We start from the raw sequence: 24078 nt of genomic DNA, 5'->3' as shown, positions 1-24078 counted from the left end.
GCAGCATATGAGCACTGCTGAAATGCTGCTGCCTTCCCAGAGAGCTGATCAGTAGTTGGTTGTTTTCCAGTTTGAAGCTCCTCTTTGTGTCCTGGGGGCAGAGGTCCAGAAGACACACCCACAGGCCTCCTGCCAGTGACCTCCACAGGTGAAGGTGCACGAGGTTATAAAGCAGCTGGTTAGTTATTCCCTGCATTTAGTGTCTGTAAAGAAACTACTCTCCAGGACAGCAGGAGCTGTTAATCTTTTGGGGAAGAAGAGGAAAGGCCACAGCCTCTCCCAGAAACAAGTCTGATTCATGAGACCAAATTAATTGAGCAACAAATCAGAATTCAGAGAAGGCCTTCTAGCCAGAAGACAGTTATGTCTCCTTCCTACTAATTTTGCCATAAGTAGGATAACTGGGAAGGAGGGGGAAGGCCAGATTTTCTATTCTTGGTAGTCATCTACCTGAAAAAAGAAGAATCTCATATTAAAAATTGACCCAGTTAATATTTATTACATTTACCCAGGGAAAGCAGTTAATGGAGCAAGTCAGCATCGACAGAGTTGTGCTGCAGTGTGAAAATTGGTCACTTGGCCATATGAATGATCTACCTATGGAAGCCTGGAAGTATATTCCAGCAGTGGCACTGCCTGGGATGATCACTGTTCCCAACACGCTCTTCTTGCTCAGGGTGCCTGTCCCAGTCTGCTCGGAGCAGCGATGGTGCCGGGGCGGGTGAGGATGTGCCCAGGAGGACTGGTTTGTGCAGCACTGTTTAAGGCGGGCTGGCCTCACCCAGAGCCGAGCTTCCCATCAGCGCTGGGAGCATCTGTGAAACGAGCAGCAGCACCCCTCTGCTCAGCCGAGGGGGCACGTTCCAAATGCTCCCTGCATGGCACCGGAGGCCCGGCACAAAGGCGGCCGCTGGCTCGCAGGGCCGGGAGCAGCACATCACCCCGACGTGGAGCGTCCTTGTGTCTGTTGCGGGCTCTCATCTGGCTGCGACTTCCCCGAGACTGGCATTTAATCAAATCCTAACCCCCCGAGCTGATCCTGGCTCCTTGGGGCAGCGGAGTGACCAGGAGTGGGCATGGGCGAGGGCCTGGCCTGGGGGGGGCTGGGTCCGGCTCAGTCGGACAGGCTCTCCGAGAAGGCCGACTTGGACTTCTGCGTCTGCTCCAGCCGGTTCAGGATGAACTGGCTGGTGTCGATGAAGCGCTCCACGCAGTTCACGAAGCACGTCTCAGCCCGGCTGTCCAGCTTGGGGCCCGGCTTGTCCATGCACTTCTCCTGCACACAGCGGGCTCCCGTTGGTCCCGGCGGCACCGCAGCCCGACCCTCCCCACCCCGCACCGGGGCCGTGCCTCTGGGCACCTCCCGCCCTCCCGGGACCCTCACCCCACCCCGGCGCACCCGACCCCTGCCCACGCGTGGCTCTGCCCGCCCCGCCGCTCCGGAGAGCCGCCCCCTCCCGCTCTGTGCTCACCGGAGCTGGGGCTGCTCCCACGGCGGCTCCATTTTGTCCCCATCAGCCTCCTCCCCCCGGGGACAAAGGTCTGCGCGGCCTCCCAGCCCGCCTTGCCCCACCATCGCCGGACCGGAGCCGGCGGCCCTGCCCGCCGCCCGTACCCAGCAGAGCTCGGTCATCTGGTGCACCAGCTGCTGGAAGCGCTGCTTCTGCGTCTCCACCTCGATGAAGCGCTGGAGCTGGGGGTCGGCCCCGCCCAGCCCGGCGGCGGACGGCGGGTCCATGGCGCTGCCGGCGTCCCCCCGCTCCCTCCCGGTGCCGCCGCGCCGCGACCTTCACGTGCCGCCGGTGCCGCGCCCGCCCCTTCCGCCCGCGCCGCGCGTGCGCGCCCGCCCGCCGCGCGCCCCCTGCCGGCGGGGCGGAGCGGCCGCAGCCGGGGAGGCCAGGGAACCGATTTATTGTCCGGGACCGGAGCGGCAGCGTCCCGCGGCGGCGATGGGGCTCCAGGGGTGCGATGGGGCTCCAGGGGTGCGATGGGGCTCCAGGGCGGTGATGGGGCTCCAGGGCGGTGATGGGGCTCCAGGGGTGTGATGGAGCTCCAGGGGTGTGATGGGGCTCCAGGGATGCGATGGAGCTCCAGGGCGGTGATGGGGCTCCAGGGATGCGATGGAGCTCCAGGGTGTGACAGAGCTCTGAGCATGTGATGGAGCTCCAAGGCGCTGATGGAGTTCTGGGGATGTGATGAAGTTCTGAGGTGGTGATGGAGCTCCAGGGATGTGATGAAGCTCTGAGCATGTGATGGAGCTGTGGGCGCAGCCATGGGGGTCCCCCAGGCTCCTGCACGCCCGTGCCGTGTCCATGACAACTGTGCCAGCCGTGTGCGGGTGTGTCCCGCTGGGCAGCGGCAGCGCTGGGCAGGGTCAGCGGGCAGTGCCCGCGGTCAGCACTCCTCATCAGCGATGTCCAGGATGCTGCTCAGCAGCACGGTGAAGGTGGGGCGCTCCTCAGGCTTCTGTGGGGCGAGAGGGGACCCTGGCTGGAGCCCGTGTCTGCCCCAGCCATGCCCGGGGAGCCCCATCAGCCCGCCAGGGTGGCCGGAGGTGTCACCAGGGGTGACAGCCACTCACCTCGTGCCAGCAGCTGTACATGATGGCATAGACCCGCTCCGAAGCCGCCTGCGGCCGGTACAGGCGCAGGCCTTGGATGACGTGCTCGGTTGTCTCGCTGTTGTTAAACCTCTCGTAAGGCATCTTTCCCAGGGAGAAAACTTCCCACATCAGGACGCCTGTTGGGGGGAACAGCAGGGAGAGCTCATGGCACTGGAGCACCTGTGCCTGCACCTGGTTTGCAAAGGAGTTCCCAACCTCCAAATCACCAATGCTGTGCCCTTACCAAAGGACCAGACGTCAGACTTGCTGCTGAACTTGCTGTACAGCAGCACTTCAGGAGGAGACCACCGCACTGGAAACTTGGACCCCATGGAGCTTGTGTACTCGTCATCTAGCACGTACCTGCAGCAGGAAAATGGATCGGGGTGCCTCACTTGGATTTCACATTTCCCTCCTCCACACAACTGACCAAGCCCGAAGGGAATGGGCAGCTCAGAATGAGCAGAGGCTGCAGCTCTGCATGCGTTTCAGCAGTAAGTGCGTGTTAGCCAGGATTGCAGAAGAGATTTGCTGACATGGAAGCACAGCAAAAAGGGGATGTGGAGAGAAAGCTGCAGCCAGGAGACCTGGGGGTGGGAAAGAAGATACAGGGGGGGAGGAAAGGGCCAGGGAAAGTAAGAAAGGGATGGTGGAAAGTGGAGAGGCAGAAGGTTGAGCCAAGCAGATGAAATGGGTAGAAGACAATGGTAAAGCAGAGCTGGAGGGTGGTGGGGACAAAGACTAAAATGTAGAATTGATGGAAGGAGGAGATGGGGAACTGAGACAGGAAAGCAACACAGACACATCTACCAGACCTGGAAAGACCAAAATCTGACACTTTCACAATTCCTTGGTCATTCACCAAACAGTTTCGGGCAGCCTGTGAATGGAGAGGTAGAGGCAGTTACTTCCACCTGCTCTTGTCTCTCCCATCCCCCTGTAGCAGGTGAACTTCATCTCATCCCCACCCACCGAACACTGCCCCTCACTTTGTCCTGCAAGTTCACCTGGACTGGAGCAAGCTAGAAAGCCCTCAGCAGAGAGCAACCGAGGCCTCCAAGCATCCTATTTATCTATGTAGGGGTGACTTCCCCGGTGGGATTTTGCCTGAACAAAGCAGCCAGAGCCCTACCAGGTCTCTGTGCAGGAACTGCATGGATTCCAGGTACTCCATAGCTTCACAGACATCCTTGCACATCTCCAGCAGCTCGGCAGGCTGGAAGCGCTGCCGTGTTTCCCTCAGGAAGTTCAGGAGACAGCCGTTGGCCATGTACTCGGTGATGATGAAGATGGGACGCTGCTTAGTGCAGACCCCATAGAGCTGCACCAGCTTCTCGTGAGACAGGTTCCTGTGTTGGGGACAAAGCCAATTCTGAGCATCTACAAAGCCAGGGAGCAAAGGAAGTGAAGAAGGAGGAGTTTGGGAAGGGAAGGTGCTTCTGGCCCAGCTGACAGTGGAAAAACCTCACAAAGGAATCAGCACAAAATGAGTGGGATCTTGGATGCATTTTGCAGAGTATGGGACTGCCCAAGACTGTCCCTCCACACCTCCCAGGAGTGCAACCATTCTGGCAAGGAGCATCCAGCACTGCCGTGCATGGTGCTCACCACTTACATCATGACTTTGGCTTCGTCAATAAACTCGTCCTCTGACATGGAGCCCTCCCTGATCATCTTGATGGCAACGTTGTACTGGCCTCTCCATTTCCCGTACTTCACCACGCCAAACTGCCCTGTCCCGAGTTCCTTCAGGAAGGTCAGATCCTTGGGGTCAATCTCCCACGACCCTAGGACAAGAGTGTGAGTGTAATGTGGGTACAGGTGATCTCCCTGCACGGTGCTCCCAGTCATCCGATCTAGCAAGCCAAAGAAAAGCTCACAAGCATTTGCTGCCTGAAAAATCATCCACAAAATCTGAGACCTGTAACTCCAGGCGATGGGAGCAAGGCAGCTTGTGGGGTCTTTAGGTCAATACTGTCACCAGAGGGCAGCTGGGAAGTGGCTCCTGGGAAGGCTACGAGCCATGGGACAGCCAGGATCCCAGCCTGGGAAGGTTGCTGCCAGCAGAAACAAACCCTTTAACCAGGGAACTGCGAGGTAGCCCAGGCTGGCTTACCATAGCCAAGGCCAGCTGTGGAAGGAGCACTTTTCTTGTGCTGAGACACGGGGTACTTCAGTCGGGATATGAGCCCTGAAACACAGCAGCAGAGATTGCCACATTCCAGCAGAGAACACAACTCCTGCCTTTGGAGCAGGAAGGTGGGGATGCCATGGTGCCAGAGCAAACACTGCTGGCTTCACTCTGACTCCAGAACACTGACCTGCAGAGTTGTGCTGGTGGTAGGTGATGAGCTCTGGGATGCTGTTGAAGAGGTGTTTTTCTGCCAGGTAATACTGATTCTGGGGGGTGCAGCAGACAACATAGTGGCGGATCATGCCTTGGGGGTCTCTGGAGAGGGAGACCATGAGGTCAGTGCCATGGGGAGGAGAGGCAGAGGGTGAGGGGTGCCTGGAGGGGCCCTCTGAGGGAGGAACAAGCTGTTCTTAGAGCCACTTACGCAGAGGACTTGGCATAGACGGAGACAGTGTATTTCCCTGTCTTGCTGGTGGAATCTCGGACAATGAAGCCCCCTTCTTTACCCTAAAACAGAAAGGGGAAAGGGCACTGGGTGTTTGTGGGGACTGTGTGTGACTGTAACAGGCAAAACTTGAAGAGAGTGAAGATCACAGCATGGCTGAAAAGGATGCAGTGAGTCAGAGGAATCCTACTTCCAGTCCCTGCCTGGGAGGCAATCTCCTGAAGTGGCTGCCTGGAGGAGCTCACACTGGGATAGGGAAGGTTCCTGAGGCTGTTGGGGCAACACTCGTCTCCCAGAAAAGCCAGGGTTGGTCCCATGCTGGACACAATGTGAGAACAGCCCATGGAGGGCTGGTGTAGAACAGACCCAGCCTCAGGAGGCAACCCTTACCTCCTGTTTCAGCAGTTGCTCCGCTTGGCTCCGAGTGATATTCTTTGAGTACCACCTGGAACAGGAACACAGCCATCAGGGAGATCTCCACAGCCACCTCTGTCCCCAGCCCAGGCTGACCCTGGCCCAGCCAGGACAGGCAGTGCAGAGAGCAGGGTAGGAATGGCTGTCAGGGGCTGGAGGCTGTCAGAGGATGTGGAAGAGGGAAAACGACCCAGCCAGGCTGGGCTCACGGGCTATGTAGGGTAACAACCAAATGGAAAATGTCTCCAACCAAGTGCAACTCGCCAGGTGCCTGTGCCCTCTCTTACTCAAAGATCTCCAGGGAATTTCTGGTTTCAGTGACGTAGTTGCTGGGGATGTATCCTTCCCTCCTGCAGAGAAAAGGGCTGGTCACACTCTGATGGAAGAGGCCAAGGGGAAAGGATATTTCTGTCTCAGAAGGCTGAGTAGAAATGGGCTCAAAAACTTCGGTACAAACCCATCTGGGGAGGGCTGACACCACAGAGGAGGTTTCAGCCTCCTTCCCCTCCTCCCCAGGGCAGCCCACGGGTGGGCAGGCAGCCTGTCCTCACCCATGGGGTGCCCAAGGGGTGTGTTTGCCCACCAGTGCCTGAGCACCAGGGCAGGGCAGCACTGCAGAGCCACGGCCACGGGCAGTGGGAGCTCTCACCCATTCTTGTCCAGGGCTTTCCACCAGGGCAGGTGGCTCTCCTCCAGGATGAAGTACTCCTCACCCTTGTGCAGCTGCAGGTCCTGCGCGTTCATGGGCTCGTAGTTGTAGAGGGCCACCACCTTCTTCATCTCCCCTGCTGTGCTGGGGGCTGGCTCAGGAGGCAGAGGCTTCATCACCATCTTCCCACAGGGAGAGGGAGAGCGTGGGACACAGTCAGGCTGGCACACACATCATGTGAGACCCTTCCCAGGCCTGGAGGGCAGTGATCTCAGGCAAGGTCAGTGCAGTATTTGTCTCAGCTCCCACATGAACATCCATTTTCTCTCCCTGGACTTTTTATCAAAATATTTTTCCCCATCTCCACAAAAAGGTAAGTGTTTTCTCTTTACCTTTTGGCTTAACCTGTGACTTCTCCAGCCTACATTGGGGCTTTAATCTCTCAGGTGCCCTGAGAAACCTCAGGATTGAGATCATTTGACTTCCCTATAGGCCTTTGGGCTCTATCCCCTGCTTCAAGCTCCTTCTCCCTTAGGTCACTATCTTGACCTCCCTCCCCAGAGCAGAGTCCTGGCCTGTGCATCTCTGAGCAGTCATTGAACATGTTGCCTTTTTCCGGGTAGATCTTTTCTCCAACACTTTGGAGCTAACCCTGACATTGGCCTTTACCTGGTCCTCCTCAGGAGTTGGGGGAAGGGGCTTCTTTGTCTTGCGATGCGACCGCCCGACTTTTAAACCTTCAGAACAGAGGAGGGGCTAAGGTGAGAAAAGATCCCTGGCTCTGTGCTACAGTGGTCCCCAGGGCAGGGGGACAAGGCAGCGGGAGGGTGCCTGGTGCCTTACTGCCATTCCTGCTCTCCAGAATCCGGCAGCCCATGGCATTCTTGGCTGTCTGGGAGCAGCACAGGTACTGGCCGTCGATCCAGAAGCAGGGGTGGTACTTCTGGACCAGGTCGCTGTTGTACCGAATCACTGTGGCAGAGGAGGGAAGACGTGTGTGACCCAGGGCTCTGTCCCCAGCCTGCTGCAAGAGCTCTCTGCTCCCTGAGTGCAAGTGGTCAGCTGCATTAAATCATTTCCTCTCAGCTGTGCTGCAGTCCCCTGATGTTCAGGTTTCCCTCAGCTTACCACTCTTGTTTCAGTGCCGTGGCTAGGCAATTCCTGTGCCACAGGGAAGGGCCAGGCTTGGCTCTCACATCTGATTTAAGCTTTTGAGCGGCTCTGCAAAGGGGCATGAGCATGCTTGGAGCCAGTCACAGAAGGACCTGGCTTTTCTGCCAGCCAAACTATCCAATAACCCCCAGGCTGCTCTGGCCCATGGTTCACAGCTCTTTTGAGCCCTTTTTGTCCCAGAAGTGGGGTGGGAGGCCAGTGCTGTGCCTGGCTTTTCCATGGGAAGAGGAGGGCACTGCCACCACCCTGTGCCAGTTCAGAGACTTCCCTGGCAGGGAGAATATTCCCTTGCCAGGCAGGCTGACCAACTTCCTCATACTTCTTCCCAAGTTAGAGGGACAATTGGATGTGCCTAAACACTGCTGACAGCCTGGGGCTGGCCCAGCAGCTGCACAGGGTGCAGAGAGCCCGTTCTCTGGTAGAATAAAAGGAGGACATCCTGTCAGCAAAAAGGCAGCATTTTCTCTCCCTCTGGATTCTACACTAGCTTGAGCTGTCAGAGCAACCCTCCTCCCTCAGCAGGGAAGTGGGGAGAGGACTGGCTGCTCTGCTGGGGCTCTTGTGAGATAACTGACTTCCCCGTTATCAGCCTGCCCCTCTTCCGCCTCGCTCGAGCCAACTTCCCCGTGTCAACTCAAGCAGCTAATCCCACCCTGCCAGCACAAAGCCACAGAAAGACACACACACATGTGCCAGGAGGCACATACAGGCAGCTCCAGCAGATTTTGGGTGGTCGGAGCCCCTTGGCAGGGAGTATCTTCCCCAAACCACCTCAAGCCTTGCTCAGTGCTGCTGCAACACACTCCCAGCTCGAGGAGGGAGCACCCACCCAGCTCTGAGCATTAGCACTGAGCAAGGCGGTTTGAGGTGGTTTGGGGAAGATACTCCCTGGCTCCCAGGAGGCTTGTGGTCCATGTTTCCTAAAGCACTGGGCACCCAACTCTCACATGCCAAGGCAGCACAGCTGTATGGCCACATCTGCTATTTCCTCTTGCCCTCAACGATTTCTGAGCCTGCTTGAGCTGCTTTGGAGCAGGTTTGTGAGAAGGCAAGGAGCGTCAGCCGAGGTAGCTGTGGTGCTGCAGAGGGGGACAGCGTCCACCTGCCCAGGCAGGAGCAGCTTGCTATTCCTCAGACATGGGCCAGGTAACCATGAGCCAGTGAGCCCTGGGAGCCTGCACTGTGGGCCAGGCACAGGCACAGCTGTGCCCGTGCTGGCTGCCCAAGGGAGCCGCAGAGCGCCCGCACTCACCGCTCTTCAGCTGATGGATCCAGCGCTTGCGCAGCTCCTCCGTCGGGGAGAAGATGTACAGGGGGCCCTCGTCATAGACCACCTGCAGGAACATTCAGCTCAGTACCGCGGGCAGGGCTCTCACGGCAGGCACGGGCAGAGCCGAGCCTTGTGGCCACCCCGAGCCAGCCCCGCCGGTGTCTGCTGGCCCCGCACGGTGCTCGCGGGACCGTGACAAAGAGGTTAAAAATAAGCCCCCTCCCCCGAGACTTTCCACTTCCTTCTTTGACTTTCGGTGTGCCGGGGGTGCACTGGGTGCCAGCAGGGCAGGCAGCTGGGCTGGGGGCTGAGCGTGCAGCCAGCATCCCTCCAGCATCAGCCAGGGGACTGAAAGGGGCAGGACAGAGCTCAGAAGGTTTCCATCTTAAATGGAGCTGAGCTGGCTTGGGGCTCAAAGAAGCTCACCTGGCTGTCCCATGCTGTGTGGACAGCAGCAGAGTGTCTCCAAGCAGCTGAGTGACACCTGGCACTAGGGCAGTGATGCCATGTCTGACCCCAGGCCCCTGTGGGGTCCTCCCCTCAGGACCTGCCACCAGGCAGAATGAACCAGCCAAGAGGGTACAGTGAAAACTCACCTGGAAGGGGTAGGGGAACCGTTCGATGATTGAGATCTGCTCCATGTTGTTGTAGTCCTCCCCCTTCCTCTGGAAGAGAGAGGCAGAGATGGATGCTGGCATCCTGTTGCTCAGCTGCTCTGAGCAGCTCCATCTCCTCTGAAGCAGGCCCACAGCTTTTGGAAACCCCTTGCTCTGCGTCAAGCTAGACCCCTGGTATGGTGTGGACAGAGCCCCCCCACGCCAAGCAGGGTTGTCCCCCAGTGCCACCACCCCAGGGACTCTCCTCACCGGGACCTGTCGCTCAGGGGGAGGGTTGTTTTCAGGTGCCACTGTCTCCACACAGGTGATCTTCTCAATGTCCACGGAGCCCTTTTTACTGCCCCGGCGCTGCAAGAGACAGTCTTGGTTCAAATGGTCACCAAGTGGAGACCTGGAGAGACTCAAACCAGCCCCTCTCCCTGTCCAACTCCCTGGGCTACGTGCTGGCAAGGGACAGCTGGTGACCCCTGGGCACTGGCATGGCACAGCCCCTGTGGCTGCAGACTCACCCCCCGCTCAAAGTCATACTCGTAGTAGGACAGCTTGCTCTCCGTCAGCAGGAACAGGCGCTTCTTGAAGTTGAGGGGAGATGTTTTCTTCTTCTGCTGCGAGCGTTTCAAGAAGATGCTCTCCAGGATGACACTGGCCATGTCAACCCCTGGTCTCCCCCGTGCTGCGCTCACCAGCTTGCTGTGGGCAAGACAATGCTGACACGGCGCTCGCTCAGCCCAAAACCTGCTGGACCTCACTCAGCGCACTCTCGCCTTGCCCCAAGGGCAGACAGGGGGTGCTGGGACCCCCACAGCAGGGGGAAGCAGCTGCACAAGGGTGTGGGCAGGTCAGTGTGGGTTGTTTGTGATGTGACCTCTCCTGGCCCCTCTCCCACACCAGCCTGCAGACCAAGCCACCACCCCGATGGCTCGTTGTCCTGCTGAAGAGGCCCCCGGGATATGCAAGATGGACAGAGAGCTGGAGAAAGAGAGGAACGGGGGAAGCTTGGAGCCCCGGGGAGGAGCGCGGAGCAGCCGTGACACCCCGCAGGCGCTCCTCCCCTCCGCTCTGTGCATGTGAGCCTGTGTGGGCTGTTTCCTCCTGCCCCACCGCAGCCTCTTCGTGCTGGGGACGTGCTGACTTGGCAGCGGGTAAGGGTTGGTCACGGGAGACCAGTCCCTAAAAAGCTGCGTGTAGGGCCTGGCCCTGAAAAGTCACAGTGCTGCCAAGAGCACGGAGTAGCCCCAAAGTCATCCTTCCCCTGTGTGTCCATGGAGCCTGCAGGAGTGCAGGGATGGAGCTCACTCCCCTTCCTCCCCTCTGAGCAGAACTTATCAGTGGTCAGGCTTGAAGGGCTGCCTCCAGCCAGCAGGCAGAGGGGTTAAATCCTCCCCCAGCCATCAGCAAAGCTCCCCTGAGCCTCTCTGGGAAGGGCAGTGCATGAAAGGGCTCAGGAGAGCCCACTGCTGCCCAGCCTTTAGGGACTGGAAATTGCCCTGGCGCATCTCTTGGAGCAGCCCGTGCATCTCACCCCATCCCTCCATGCTGTACCCAGGAACTGTGACCCCCAGGTGGGCCCAGCACCCCTGAGAGCCACGTGGCTGGAGCTGTGGGCTGTGACCAGCACCTGACTGCAGTCTGGGGAGCTGATGAGTGAGCTGTGTGGAGCCCCTGCTGAGCTGTGATCCTCTGGAGCCCAGCTCCTGTCTCCTGCCTGACCACCTACAGTCCCTGCTTCCCCTTCACCCTCACCTTGTTCCCTTTTTTCCTCCTATAAGCACAGCTTTGGAAAGTAACCTGGGAGAAGCTGTTTTTCTCCCCTGCTCCCCACAGCTCATCTCCTCGGGGAGGCTCAGAGGTGGACCAGAAACAGGGGTTCAGCCCCCAATTCCCCAGCTGATTATTCCATCCATTCTCCACACACAGGAGATGGGCATTGGCTCACTTACAGCATGGTCAGGTGGGGAACAAAGATGCCAGCACCCAGTCCCACACACTGTACCTCTCTCCAGGGCAAGCCCCAGCTTGGGGACAAGGAGCAGATGCCCAGACCCTCCCAACACAGCTCCTGCTGCTGCAGCACTGACCCTGCCCCACAGTCCCCAGAGAGGCTGGGGACAAGCAGGATTCCCTCTCCCAGGCTTCCCTCTTCCCTCCTTGTGGCTCTTATGGCTCAGACCTTTCCAGCTTGTTTGGGTGGTCAAAAAAAGCCCAACTTAAAAAAAAATTAGTCATCAGAGTCTTTCAGAAAAAACAGTAGTGTGCTGACTGAGGCCTCCGGAGGAGGGATCTGGGGTCCCTGCAGGTGTCTGGTGTGCCCCCCTTGACCCCCAGACTGTTGGCAGGGTGGTGGATGAGCCCAGAGTGACCCCAGAACCACCCTGTAGCCCTGTGCCTCATTTTCCCTACTTATCAAGTGTGGCTGCTGATCCTGTGTCCCAAGAGCAGGACAGCTCCCACTGCCCTCCCTGGCACAGACACAGGGCTGAGCAGAGGGGCCCTGGGCTCCAGCCCATCCCAACTGCAGTGCCAGCTCCCTCCAGCTTTACCTGGAGACACAGCAGCGGGGTCATGGCCAGCAGTGCCAGGCAGGTGGGACACGTCCTCACTGTGTCCTCTGGAGGGAATTGCCAGAGGGGAAAGGACGACGAGTGTCTCAGAAGGCTGTTATGCTCCATCATGGCACAGCCTCCCTGTGTCCAGCACTGCCTGTCTTGGCGTGGTGGGTACCCCACAGGGCTCAGCCCCACAGCCACCACTGCTGTGCTGTGACAGCAGTGACGAGTGGGTGTGTGGAAGCATGTCCTGTGTCCCCCCCTCCAGCCAGTGTGACTTCCTGCCATGCTCGCACCTCTGCCCAGCGTGCTCTGAGATCACCACCAGGCCTGGCACACGCTGCTGGCCTCATGCCACTGCACACTGTGTCCCACCAGATCCCGGGGCCACCCCTCCTCCACAGACAAGCTCTGATGTGGGGCTGGCAGGGACCTGGCATGCCTGGGACAAGAGGGAAGGGTGACAGAGTGACAAACTTCACAGCTCTCATGTTTCAGGTTGAGCCCCGAGGGTGTCAAAAATGATGGGAGGGACAGAGGGGAAACCTCCTGCACGGCAGAGACTCCTGAGCAAACCCAGAGCTGCACCCCAGCAGCGCCCACTGCGAAGAGCACAGGGGAGGAATGGCCAAAGACACTGGCAGAACCCCAACCCTGCTCTTGGCAGCCCTGGCACCCTCGCACCGCCGTGATTCCCTGCTCCGGCACAGCCTGCAGCCCCTGGCACCCCCTCCGCCTCCCTGTCCACTGCACCCCGCAGCCCCACGGCCAGGTGACAGGGTCACACGCCACCTGCTTGGAACTGCTCAGCCTGTGGGCCCCGGCAGAGCCCTCCCGGCTCGGCTCACCCACCGTGTGTCCTGCGCCCAGCGCGGCTCTCCCGCCCTCACGGAGCCCGGCAGAGGTGTGAGGCCGCCAGCACGGGCCACATGGAGCCTCCCGCCACCCGGCTGTCCCACAGCCACATCAGCAGGGCCCCATCGGTGCCCAGGAGCCCCGAGGCAGCGCTGCCCCGGCCGTGGCTCCCGGGGCTCCTCACTCACCGACCGTCCCGCCGCCGCTCCGGCCAGCCGGGCCCCGCCGCGCCCACCCCGGCGCTTGGGCTGGCTGTGGCGGCAGGGACGAGGAGAGACGGCAGGGTGCGCAGGGAGGAAGGACGGGGCCGGCCAACCCCACCCTTTCGGTTCCCCTTTTTTCGTTTTGTGACTCAAAGGCAGCATTTGTGTTTCCTCCTGCAGACAGCGGGGCCATTGCCGTGGGGTCGCCAGGCCAGCGGCCGGGGCCGGAGCCTGCCCGGGCTCCGGGCGGTGCCAGATGACCACCCATGAATGAGCTGGCTGACCACCCCTATGTTGTCCCAGAATGGTTTTTTCACCCCATGGGGCTGATCCCCACACAGAACCGAGGTATTTTTATTTAGAGTTCTGTGTGGAAAGACGTTTTGGTGGCAAATTCACAAAGCCAGCAGAGCGACTATCAAAATTTTTCCCTGTTTATACATTTTAGAAAATGAAAACATTAATCTTCATTGGCTACATATTACATCATTCATTAGTACTCTATCTTGTAGTTTTAAATTATTTCCTCAATTCCTTTGTTAATTAGGCCATATGTTCAGTCTTCTCCTTCGTTCAGGTCAGTGGGTTTCTTGGCTCGGTGGCCCGTGAGTTGGTGTTGTGATATGGAATCTCTCTTATCCACTCAGAGCTGATTCAGCACAGCTGTTGAGTTAGCTTTGCCACTTACATCCTTGTCTTGAGAGTTCTGCCAGTCGTTCTTGTGCTCCTAAATTCTGCATTCTCTGTGCCCGCTATCAGTGGTAAATCCTTCTTCCCAAGCCTCGTTAACTTCCACCCCGGTCTGAGATCGCTGAAACATGTCACGCCCTACACCTTAACAATGAATTCTATTGACACTTAGTTTGTCTTCCAAACACCGGGATGTCACCTGCAGACCCCAGGCGCGCACCCCTCACCCCCCGGTCCCGGACCCACCCTCCCTGCCACGGCTGCTGTCCTCCCGCCGCCAGGGGCGCCGTGCCCTGCGCGCCCCTGCGCGCTCCTCTCTATGGCCGCCGGCTCACATTCCCTTCCGCTTCCGGTCAGCGCCTCCTCTCCGGGCCGCCGCCGCCAACATGGTGAGTGCTGGGGCTGGGCCGGGCTCCATCCGCCGGCATCCGCCCCGCGGCTGCGCCGCGCCCGGGCTCCCTCCGCTGCCATGGGTGCGTGCTGGGAGGCCAGGCTGGCGCGGGGCTTCCCCATCCCCGGATGGCAGCGCAGGGCCCGAGGGAAGGGCGGGAGCGGGGCCTTCGAAGCGGGATGTGGCGTATGCGCAGCGGCCGTGACCGGCTCCTCTCCTTCTCCTCCAGGTGAACGTGCCGAAAACCCGCCGGACCTACTGCAAGAAGTGCGGGAAGCACCAGCCGCACAAGGTCACGCAGTACAAGAAGGGGAAGGACTCGCTCTACGCGCAGGGTGAGCACGGGCTCGCTCCGGGCCGCGGCCCAGGGCAGCTGCGTGCGGTACGGGTGTCGTGTGCCCTGCACGGGTGGTGTAGATTGGGAACATTTGTACGGCTGGGGAGGACAGCTTGGCCTAAAAGGATGTGCTGTAGAGTAAAGGGAACTAGAAAAAATATCACAAAGGGAGAGAGACTAAGGACGTGTTAGCCCAAAGCAGTTTCGGATGGTTGTCGTGTAGAAGTGTTTAGGTAATTAGGGAATGTGCTCTGGGTGAATCTGGCTGGCTGTGAAAGCACAACTGGAGCCCAGGCTGGCCAGCCCGAGGGAGAGCCCTGCTGTGGGTTTAAAATGTGCTGGGCCTTCAAGTCCAGGTGAAAGAAGGTGAATCCAGTGGTAGCTCTGCCAGTAGTGATGTGGATTAATTATGCAAATACCACCTGAACAGGACTGCATAAAAGTTTTTGGCCCTTTGTGTGCTGGCTTTGAGGATTTATCATGAATCACCCTTTGCACAGAACTCCGAATAAATCAAGAGCCTTGACCTTGTGTCTGTTGGGTGCCCAGTGAGGGGAAGATTCCCCTTTTGGGGACAGCACAAGAGCCGTGGCACTGGTTCTGCTGGGCTGTGCAGGGCCAGGCTGAGCTGTGCTGGGATTTAGGCTGTGCCAGTTGTGCTTGGAGCAACTCCTCGGTTGTTGCCTGACCAGAGCCGTTCTTCCCGCAGGAAAAAGGCGCTACGATCGGAAGCAGAGCGGATACGGGGGCCAGACAAAGCCCATCTTCCGTAAAAAGGTGAGTGGGTTTGCTCCTCAGGAACAGGAACTTCCTTGGCAGCCCATGCCCAGCTGAGGGAGGGTTCCTCAGTGCTCTGCTCTGGCTGTGTTAGGGCAGTGCTGTGCTGGCAGTGCAGGTGTCCCCTCCTCATCACAGAATGCCTTGGGTTGGAAAGGACTGTCTTGCTCCAGCCCCCTGCCATGGGCAGGGACACCTTCCACTATCCCAGGCTGTTCCAAGGCCCATCCAGCCTGGCCTGGGACACTGCCAGGGATGGGGCAGCCACAGTTTCTCTGGGAAACCTGTGCCAGGGCCACCCCACCTCACAGGGAAGAATTTCTTCCTGCTCTCTGGTCTAAATCTCTGTCAGTGTGAAGCCGTTGCCCACCGCCCTGTCACTCTGGGCTCTTGTAAAAAGTTCTTCTCCGTCTCCCTTGCAAGCTCCCATCAAGTACGTGCCTCATCTCCTTGCTGTGCTGTCTCATGGAGGTGCTCCTCTTTTGTAGGGTGACTTGGGCTGTGTTTGCAGAGCAGCTTTGGTGCTGCAGGGGAGTGGGGTCTTTCTGGGAGGGATATTTACAGTGAAGAGAACGTTTCCTTCACTGCTTGCCCAAGGGGAAAGGCTTGGCAAGGGGAAAGGAGCTGTCTGCTTGCTTGGTGTGGTATTTACAGCAGGGAAGCAAACCCCAGTGGGTGGATTTGTTACTGTCTGAATTACTTAGTTATGCCCATGGAGCTGCTTGGCTTGTTGCTGGGAAGCACTGGTGTCCTGCTGGAGGTGTACAGGAAGTCTTCCAGCAAGAAGGAAAAATGAGGCAGCAGGTTTTCAAGTTGACTTTGTGCCAGGAAGTGGGGAGACCTCACAGAAAATGCTTCTGCAAGCAGGGTACACCAAGCAGCTGCATTGCTGGCACTCTCTACCTGTACATTGCAGTTCTCATTTCTGTTTTTTCCCAGTCAGCATTGTATGGATGCTTCGCTGAGGTTTTTAGCTGGTGGTTACAGCCCTGTCCAGCTGCTACAGCAGCCTCCCAGCTTTGGATTCTTCCCTCTACAGTCTTTCAGGTTCCATCCAACTTCTGAGTAGCTGCAGGTCTGCACTGAGCCTGTTGTGTCACTGCTCCTTCCAGGGAGAATTTTCCAGCGGTGTTGCTTCCAGGTGTTTCTTTTGCCCATTTTTCTTCTGGATTTCTCCTGAGCACTGGTGGTCTCTGCTCCCACACTGTAAAAGTGTGAGTTTCTTGCTGTTCAGTGGAACAGATTTCTCCAGCATGGCTGATCCCTGCAGGAACCAGCCCTGCCTCAGTGAATGCTTTTGCCAGTGCCCTTTATGTGAAGATAGCAATCCACTTCGCTCCCATACTGATCCTTAAAGTACTGCCTTCTTTTCAGTAGAGGGAGCCTAACTGTGTTTGTAGTCTCTCTCAGTGCTTTGGGAACAAACTGAATGTTGGGAGTGCAGGGAGCAAGTTCTCCCTGAGAGTGTGTCTGCTTGGGGATGTGTGGTTCATTGAAACGCCCTCCTCCTCCTCCCAGGCCAAGACCACCAAGAAGATTGTGCTGAGGCTGGAGTGTGTGGAGCCCAACTGCAGGTCCAAGAGGATGCTGGCAATTAAGAGGTGCAAGCACTTTGAGCTGGGAGGAGACAAGAAGAGAAAGGTGAGTTTGTATTCTGTGAGTGGCTGAGAAGGGGGGGCAATACTCAGTGGTGAATAAACTCACTCTTGTCTCTTGCTTCTTACAGGGCCAGGTGATCCAGTTCTGAGCATCGTCCTCATCGCTACGGACCATATTAAAGTAATTAGATCAATCCCTTGCTTTTCCTAAAGTGTTTTCTCTTGGGGTGGGAGCTGTGAGTACATCAGCTCAGCAGGGATGTGTTGCTTGCAGGACCATTTAACAGACCAGTTTTTGACCTGGCTTTTGTAAAAACCCTGCCAGTAGCTGGGATCTCTTTATTGTTGCCAAGAGGTAATGGGTGCCAGTGACTTCTGTTTGTGCACTCCCCTGAACAGCCCCTGCACCTGGCTGTAGGCCCCTTTTTACAAACAGCTGTACTGCCCTGAGGAGCAAAGGCCTTGGAGCAGCCAGTGGGTTTGATAGCTGCCCCATTAGGCAGGTCCCTAATTAGGTAATTAGGCAGGTGCCATTAGGTGTGGCAGCTCAGAGAGTGAGGGACAGCTCCATGCCCTGGTGGTTGCTCCTGGCACATGGAAGGCCTCAGCTGCCTTCCCCTGGGCCAGCTGCTGTTAGCTCCTCTCAGCATTTTCCTGGAAGGAGGAAGGCCAAGCACAGCAGTGAAGAGTGTGGTAGATTGTGGGGACAGCCTCCAGGACAGCTTCCCCCTAGAGAGGAACATTTGCGGAGTAGGAAGTCTGCTGTTAACAGGTGCTGGCAATGCAATGCAGAGTTCATGCTTACGGGCAACTTCTGTAGTGGAAATGGAGCTGGAGGATGGAGAGATGCCCTCTTCACATCTTCATCATGATTGAGAGCACTCAGTTACTGAACTGTAAGGGAATCTGTGTTTTTGCTTCTTAAATATTGGCTGATGTGATGGCCTTTTCAGATTTGTGTAGGCAGTGGTGGCTTTGGCCTGTGGGGTGGACTGTATGATTGTATTACATCAGTTTCACTGAGTGCTGTTTCTGGTGACAAATTTCACAAAAACTTACATGACTGGAACAAACTGGCCTGTTTTCTAAACCATGACTTAATTTCAGATACCATGCTGTACTCTTGTACACTGCAAGTAAGAAAAAGCATAGCCTTTTAAAGGGATTTTAATCAAAGTGCTTAATCACAGAAGAACAAATCAAGAAGTCCTGATTGTATTGTAGTCAGAAGACAATATACTTGCACATGGTGGTTGCTCAAGTGCTTATCCATCTCCTGTCTTGGAGAGCCCATGTTATTCACCTATAGGCTGCTGCCAGCAGTGGGAAGCGAGCACTCAGGGATTTCTGGGAGGCAGGATTCATGGAGAAAGGGCACTCCAGTGGCCGTATGAAGGGTGGAGAGGGAGTTGTCATCTAAAGGGAAGTGACGGCCACTGGTGAGAGATTCCTGGAATGAGGGGAAACCCTCAAAAACTTGAGTCCTAAGGCCTGATAGCAGCTGTCAAGAAAGTTGCTAAGAAGTGCAACGGTTCATGTCAGTCCCTGAGTTGTCAGAAGATGGAAGTGCATGTCCATGCTCTGAGTGAAGTGTTTGGTTTCATTAGTGGGGGTGGGAGCAGCTTTTCTTGGACTGTGCGCCCTCGTCTGGAAAAGAGAGCAAGGTGGCCAAGGTATGTTTCCTTATTGTCCCTAAAATGCTCAAGGACAGCTGTAAGATGCTGCCTGTGCATCCCTTGCCTTTCCTTGCTTGGTAGTGGCAGTGGGTGTAAACAGGAGCTGCTGCCCTGCTGTAGGCCTTCCATCCCCTTGGAGGAGGAGCTGGGTGAGATGCCAGGGAAAGGGTCTCTGCTCTGCTGTTCACCCTTTCTCTGTCACCTCTTGATGATGGAGAGATGGCAATTTGTCACATTCCGCTGAAGGTTCAGATAATGAATGCCTGAGAGGAAAGGCACCTGCTTGGGAGAAGGAGATTAATTTCCTGCCACAAGTTCAGACAGAGCCTAAGGCTTAGGAGAAGATGGTCTTTGTGCTGCCTATAGCGGCAGCACTTTGAGCAGCACAGTGCCTGTGGGGTTCACCTCCACGCTCAGGGAGGACATCCAGCTGTACACACCACAGTCCCTGCTGGCTGGCAGCACCTGTCGGATGGAGCAGGCTGGGTTGCAGGCCAGCCCATTGCCCAGGAAGGTGAGGGGGAAGGTGAACTTCTGGGGTCCTCCAATCTCCTGCTGGTTCAGCACAGCTACAGCGTAGGCTCGGCCGGACAGGGGCCGCTCCCACAGCTGAAAGTTCTTGTCCTGCCAAGGAGAAAACAGACCCAGGGCTTAGGCTGCGGGAGGCTGAAGTGGCGCTCTTCATGCCTGTCTGTTCAGCAGGCTTCAGGAACAAATGGGCTCCTGCTCCCAAACCCTGAGCACCCCTCCATCCCTCCCGTGCCCCACTCTGAATCCCCCTCTCCTGCTGTACCTTGGAAAGCTGGTATCCCTGCTTGCCCAGTGGGTCCTGGTTGATGGCGATCACCTCTCTGTTCTGGAGCAGCCACTTGGCCTCGGGACTGATGTGCCGCAGGTCGTTGGACATGAACAGGGGAGCGGCCATGATGGCCCACATGGCCATCTGAGTCACCGACTGGTCCCAGCTCAGCCCAAAGTTTCCAATCACCAGCTATGACAAACAAACAAAAAGTGCCTGGTAACACTAACTGCTGAGGACAAACTGGGCCACCAGTAGCAGGAAATCACAGGGTGGGACCTCTCTTTGGAGCCTGGCTAGATAGGCTGAGGGCCAGGAGCAGGACCAGCCAGTTGGGAAATGCAAGGCATGATTGTGTGGCAGTTTAGGATGAGTCCCTGGTGGAAGTGAAAAAAGCTTAAGTGGCTAGCTAGTGTTTAAGAATGCTTTTGGATTCAGATTCGTGCAGTGCTGGCACCCAGGGGTTTTCACTCTGGTGGGACATCAGCACTTTGGAGACTGTCCCCCAATGCCACACCTGTGTTCTGAGCTGGTACTGCTTGCGGAGGCTGCATGACACAAAGATGGTGCTTCCTTGGTACTATCCATAGCTGCAGTTCTCTTTCCCTTTATACCCCAGACCTTCTCACCAAGATCCTGATCCTAGGGTCCCATCGGAGCCCTTCCCCCCAGTGTTTCTCTCCCAGTTCTCTCCCTTCTCATTCTCAGCCCGCAGCTGAGGAAAGGTGTTTTTTTGCTGATGCTTCAAGTGGGGTGGGTGTTGCTGTACTTGCCATGTCAGGATCATTCCAGCCCCCTGGCCCAGCTATCTTCACAATGGTGTCCTGGTGAAGTGCTGTCCAGTCTAAGATACTCCTGATGCTGCTCCAGGAGTCATAGACATCATAGAAGTTCCTCCAGTGATTGCAGTACTGTTTGATCTCTGTGTAATTGGGCTGCCAGAACAATGAGTGTGATTAGACAGAGCACATGGCTGTACAACAGGAGTGTCAACAAGGCTAGACTGGACCAAATGTAGCTTGGGGGAGAGCCAGGGTAACCCCTTCCATCACCAGCGATGTGGATGATGTAGTGCATGTTGATTCCCTTGAATGCTTTGTGCCAGTAACTCCACTCTGACATGTTCTAGACAACACTATTGCTCCCCTTGGGAGAACAGTTGTGACCACCAGCTCTGGTAAAAAATTCTTTCACAATTTTACTGAAGGTCTGACAAGGCCAGTGGGATTAAACTGTAATATCCCAGTAATTATTGCTATTTCTTGGGTTTACACCCTTTAGTGAGTAATGCATTTAATTCCAGCTGTGGGTGGAGGGCAACGTGTCAGTCACAGACCCTGGCTGGCAGAAATCTGTCACTGAACAATGTGGAGGATGTCACAAAGCCTCTCTCGTGGTGCCCAGAGCTGTCTGTAAGGCTGAGCCTGCAGCACTCTGTGTCCAGGAGGAATTACACTGAGCTATCTGCTGGGCTGTGTGTCTGCATTGCCAATGGTTTGTTGCTTGGCTCCTTGGAGAGAGGAAGCAGATGGATGCTGTGGTTTCCTTGGCACGCTCCATCTGGGCTGTGCCTTCATGCTGCAGAATCCTACTGAATCTATTTCAGCAGAGCAATGGTTTAGGAATGCTTCAGGGCTCTGGAAGAAAAGGTTTTTTCTTCCATTTTACAGCCTTGTTCTCTGCAGGAACAGAGAGCAGCAAGTTTCTCAGGATGCTGTTTAGCAATCTTACATGTTTTTCTCTTCTTCCCACTTGAGCCCCCGGATAAACCTTGGGAGGCACTTCTTACCTGCTGCACAGGCCTCAAGTAGAAAGGCCACTCACAGGAGTACACAATGCTCCTTCCAGTCTTGTTCAGGGCCAGAGACATGCGCTTGTATCCTAAAGGAAGAGCACAGACAGAGGCTACACAACCTCCTCGGTCACACAGCAGAACTAAGCCAATGTCACAGGTTCAGGTTTCAGTTCAACTCTTGCAAAATTAAGATTGAACACATTTTTGTGGTTGAGACACCACAGGGAGAACAGGGGAATTTAAAGTCTGCAGCTGGTCACCTGCTCCCAAGGACAAGAGCTTTGCTTGGGCAGGCTGTCGCTCCAAGACTGCTGATCCCTTTGAACATACAGCCAGGGGAAGAGATTAAAAGCTTTCCTGTATGGCATTTTTCCTCTAAATACCCAGGAAACACAAGTCAGTATCTATCAGGCAGTGCAGCTTTGCTGGGTGATGTAGGAGTAGGTTCTAATGAGGCACTTGCGCCATATGGACTGGGCAGGAATGCAAAAGCTCTAGTTTTTCCTGTCCTTGTCCCCAAACAGCCCAGTTAAGTCCCTTCCAATTGGCAGAGAGGGAATGAAAAGTCTGCTCTCTCCTCTGGAACTGCTTCAGTACAGCTGGATTGTATCTGGGTTACACATATGATCCAGCAGGAGCTCTCAGCTCAGCTGTCACTCAGGGTGCTGAGCTGTGCTCCTGTCTGTGGCAGTTGGCATATGCCCCACCATCTGGCTTCGATGGCATTGTCACTTGGGCAGGTTCTCCCTGCCAAGCAGAGACAGGACTTTCTGCAGGACTCCTGCTGCCAAACGTGGTGGTGCTGACTGTGCCAGCAGCCAGAGAGCCCAGTCAAGAGAAAAAAGCTCTCTAAGTTAAAGTGTTCTTCCCATAAATCTACTCTGTGGCACTGGGAGTTGCCTGTGCTTCAAAAGAGGCTGTAGCCAAGTCCCCTCAGCACTGGGAGCTGCTGAGCTTTCAGCTGCTGGCTCGCCAGCCTTTGTGCAAATCACTTCTGAAGTGGTATTTACACTGGTGTGCTTTAAGAGGAAAACCCCAGTAGGATTTTTATGCCATAATTCCGTTCATTTTCATCTGTTAAAAGCCCTCCTAACTGCTCCTTTCATGGCTGGCACAAACTGTTCTAGCTTCAGGCTGATTCATGCTGACAAGGCCCCACCAAAGGGATTAAGGGTTAAGTGTGTGAAATGCTCTGGGCTCTCCGGTACAGGCCCTGCAGAAGGGCAAAGCCTGTGCTGAGTTAACAGCTGAGGGAGCACAGCCACCCCCAGAGCACACAGCTGATGTGTCTGTGCTCAGCCCCATCCAGGCTCTGGGCTGAGAGCTCCTTTTCTGAGCTGTGCTTGAAGGACAGCTCCAGGAGACTGAGCAGGTAAAAACACTTAACACAGCAACATTCAACACCTTGGCCTTTAAACAGAGCCTCGGATTTGCTTTTGTAAGCAAGTCCCTTAAATGAGTATGCTCAGGGAAAAGCGAGTCCCTGGAGCTTGATGCTGGGCCTAGAATTGCTGCTGCCTGCAGAACATTCCCACCCATGGGAATAGCTGCCTTGAGCCCATGCTTACCTTCTGCCAGCAGCTCCAGTGAGTCAGAGTTGCAGCCATCGAACTTGAGCAGGTCCACACCCCAGGAAGCAAATGTCTGGGCATCCAGGTCATAGTGGTTGTAGCTGCCAGGGAAGCCAGCACACGTCTTGCTCCCAACATCGCTGTAGATTCCCAGCTTCAGACCCTTGGAGTGGACCTGTGCGTGCAGACACAAACAGACCCTGGGATGGGGCGGCCACAAGGCAGGAGGAAGAGGATTTGGGGCAGCAAGGGAAGCCAAACCCCACTGTGGCCGGCAGGGCCTTATCTCAGCGGTGATGCCCACCCAGCTCCCCGCTCCCAGGCTGGGTCACCACCGTGCCGCGGTGGCACTCACGTAATCGGCCAGCTTGCGGATCCCACCGGGGAACCGTTTGGGGTCCGCCTGCAGCCTGCCCCGCTCGTCCCGCGTCGGGGCCATCCAGCAGTCGTCGATGCAGATGAACTCGTAGCCGGCGTCCCTCCAGCCCTCGGCAGCCATCCTGTCAGCCATCTCCACGAACAGCTGCTCGCTGGGCACGGCCAGGGCGCACGACCGGGAAAGAAAGCGGAGAACGTCTGCTGTCTCGCACCGGCACAGCCGCGGGGCTGCGCGGGCAGGGGGCACGCGGGGAAGGAGCAGCGGGGGCCGGAGCAGCGGGCCGGCTGTCCGCGACCGCGCTGCCCCGGGCTCCCCGTGCCCCGCGGCGGTACCTGACGCAGCGGCGCGGCTCGGCGGCGCAGTCGGTGCCGCAGAGGAAGCGCTCCCAGTGCAGCCAGCCCATGGGCGGTGTCCGCGCCAGGCCGTTGTCCAGCGCCAGCGCCGCCGCCACCGCGGCCGCCGCCGCCGCGACCCAGCGCAGCACCCACCGTGCGGCCGCCATCGCCGCGCCGCGCCGCGGGACTGCCGCCGATTGACACCCCGCGTGCCCAATCCTCGGGGAGACGGCGGGCAGGGCTGACCGTGGAACCAATCGCCGCGCGGCATCGTCCGCCCCCCCGCCAATCCCGAGCGGCGAGGCGCGCATCGGCCCGCCCCCTGGGGCGGGTCACGTGGGCGGTGTCACGTGACCGAGACGGCGGGCCCATGGCGGCCGGGCCGTGCCGGCGCTGCCGGGAGCTGCCGGGGGAGCCGCGCCCGGGGCGGCACCGTCCGTGTGCAGCGTGCCCAGCTGCCCGAGAGACCGGTGGCACCTGGCCAGTACAGCAGGAGTACAGAGTACAGGAGTACAGAGTGGCCAGCAGAACCGGGGCACTGTCCCCCTGTGCTGGGCACTGCTGAGGCCACACCCGTGTCCAGCTCTGGCCCCTCCGCTCAGGAAGGACAGGAGCTGCTGAAGGAATAAAGCTGGGGAAGGGTCTGGAGCACAGATCCCATGAGGAGAGGCTGAGGGGGGTGTGGGGGCTCAGCCTGGAGACAAGGAGGCTCAGGAGTGTCCTTATCGCTCTCCCTGGCAGAGGCTGGAGCCGGGTGGGGTCAGGCTCTGCTCCCGGGGACAGGGACAGGACCTCAGGCTGTGCCAGGGGAGGTTCAGGTCG

At 57.2% G+C, this 24078-nt stretch overlaps 4 protein-coding genes across 9 annotated transcripts; 1 reads left to right on the top strand and 3 right to left on the bottom strand.

Annotated features, from left to right (window-relative positions):
- Positions 1 to 472: 472 nt before the first annotated feature.
- Positions 473 to 1879, bottom strand: TIMM8A (translocase of inner mitochondrial membrane 8A). Its single transcript, XM_038164840.1, has 2 exons — positions 1616 to 1879; positions 473 to 1276 (listed from the first exon to the last, which is right to left on the bottom strand). The coding sequence occupies exons 1-2, from the start codon at positions 1736 to 1738 to the stop codon at positions 1115 to 1117; spliced, it is 285 nt and encodes a 94-aa protein (XP_038020768.1). The 5' UTR covers positions 1739 to 1879; the 3' UTR covers positions 473 to 1114.
- A 449-nt stretch (positions 1880 to 2328) lies between these two features.
- Positions 2329 to 13215, bottom strand: BTK (Bruton tyrosine kinase). 6 transcript variants are annotated; one of them, XM_038164830.1, is made up of 19 exons: positions 12703 to 13215; positions 9814 to 9994; positions 9554 to 9652; positions 9284 to 9352; positions 8670 to 8751; positions 7091 to 7216; positions 6914 to 6981; positions 6245 to 6426; positions 5883 to 5945; positions 5572 to 5626; positions 5161 to 5243; positions 4924 to 5051; positions 4719 to 4793; positions 4218 to 4389; positions 3735 to 3951; positions 3418 to 3482; positions 2847 to 2965; positions 2582 to 2739; positions 2329 to 2466 (listed from the first exon to the last, which is right to left on the bottom strand). In XM_038164830.1, the coding sequence occupies exons 1-19, from the start codon at positions 13068 to 13070 to the stop codon at positions 2395 to 2397; spliced, it is 2382 nt and encodes a 793-aa protein (XP_038020758.1). In that variant the 5' UTR covers positions 13071 to 13215; the 3' UTR covers positions 2329 to 2394. The 6 variants fall into 6 exon arrangements, with proteins under 6 accessions (XP_038020758.1, XP_038020757.1, XP_038020759.1 ...); XM_038164829.1 differs by having other exon boundaries at positions 7088 to 7216; positions 12703 to 13214; XM_038164831.1 differs by having other exon boundaries at positions 7088 to 7216; positions 12894 to 13002.
- A 696-nt stretch (positions 13216 to 13911) lies between these two features.
- Positions 13912 to 16896, top strand: RPL36A (ribosomal protein L36a). The gene is made up of 5 exons (XM_038164839.1): positions 13912 to 13987; positions 14219 to 14324; positions 15036 to 15103; positions 16622 to 16744; positions 16830 to 16896. Exons 1-5 carry the CDS (start codon positions 13985 to 13987, stop codon positions 16848 to 16850), a joined length of 321 nt encoding a protein of 106 aa, XP_038020767.1. The 5' UTR covers positions 13912 to 13984; the 3' UTR covers positions 16851 to 16896.
- A 956-nt stretch (positions 16897 to 17852) lies between these two features.
- Positions 17853 to 23458, bottom strand: GLA (galactosidase alpha). Its single transcript, XM_038164836.1, has 7 exons — positions 23254 to 23458; positions 22898 to 23072; positions 22540 to 22717; positions 20966 to 21057; positions 19950 to 20111; positions 19171 to 19368; positions 17853 to 19001 (listed from the first exon to the last, which is right to left on the bottom strand). The coding sequence occupies exons 1-7, from the start codon at positions 23421 to 23423 to the stop codon at positions 18738 to 18740; spliced, it is 1239 nt and encodes a 412-aa protein (XP_038020764.1). The 5' UTR covers positions 23424 to 23458; the 3' UTR covers positions 17853 to 18737.
- Between the last annotated feature and the right edge of the window lie 620 nt (positions 23459 to 24078).

Source organism: Motacilla alba, chromosome 4A (assembly GCF_015832195.1).
Source record: "Motacilla alba alba isolate MOTALB_02 chromosome 4A, Motacilla_alba_V1.0_pri, whole genome shotgun sequence".
NCBI lineage: Eukaryota > Metazoa > Chordata > Aves > Passeriformes > Motacillidae > Motacilla > Motacilla alba.
This window is presented reverse-complemented; position numbering and strand designations above follow the sequence as displayed.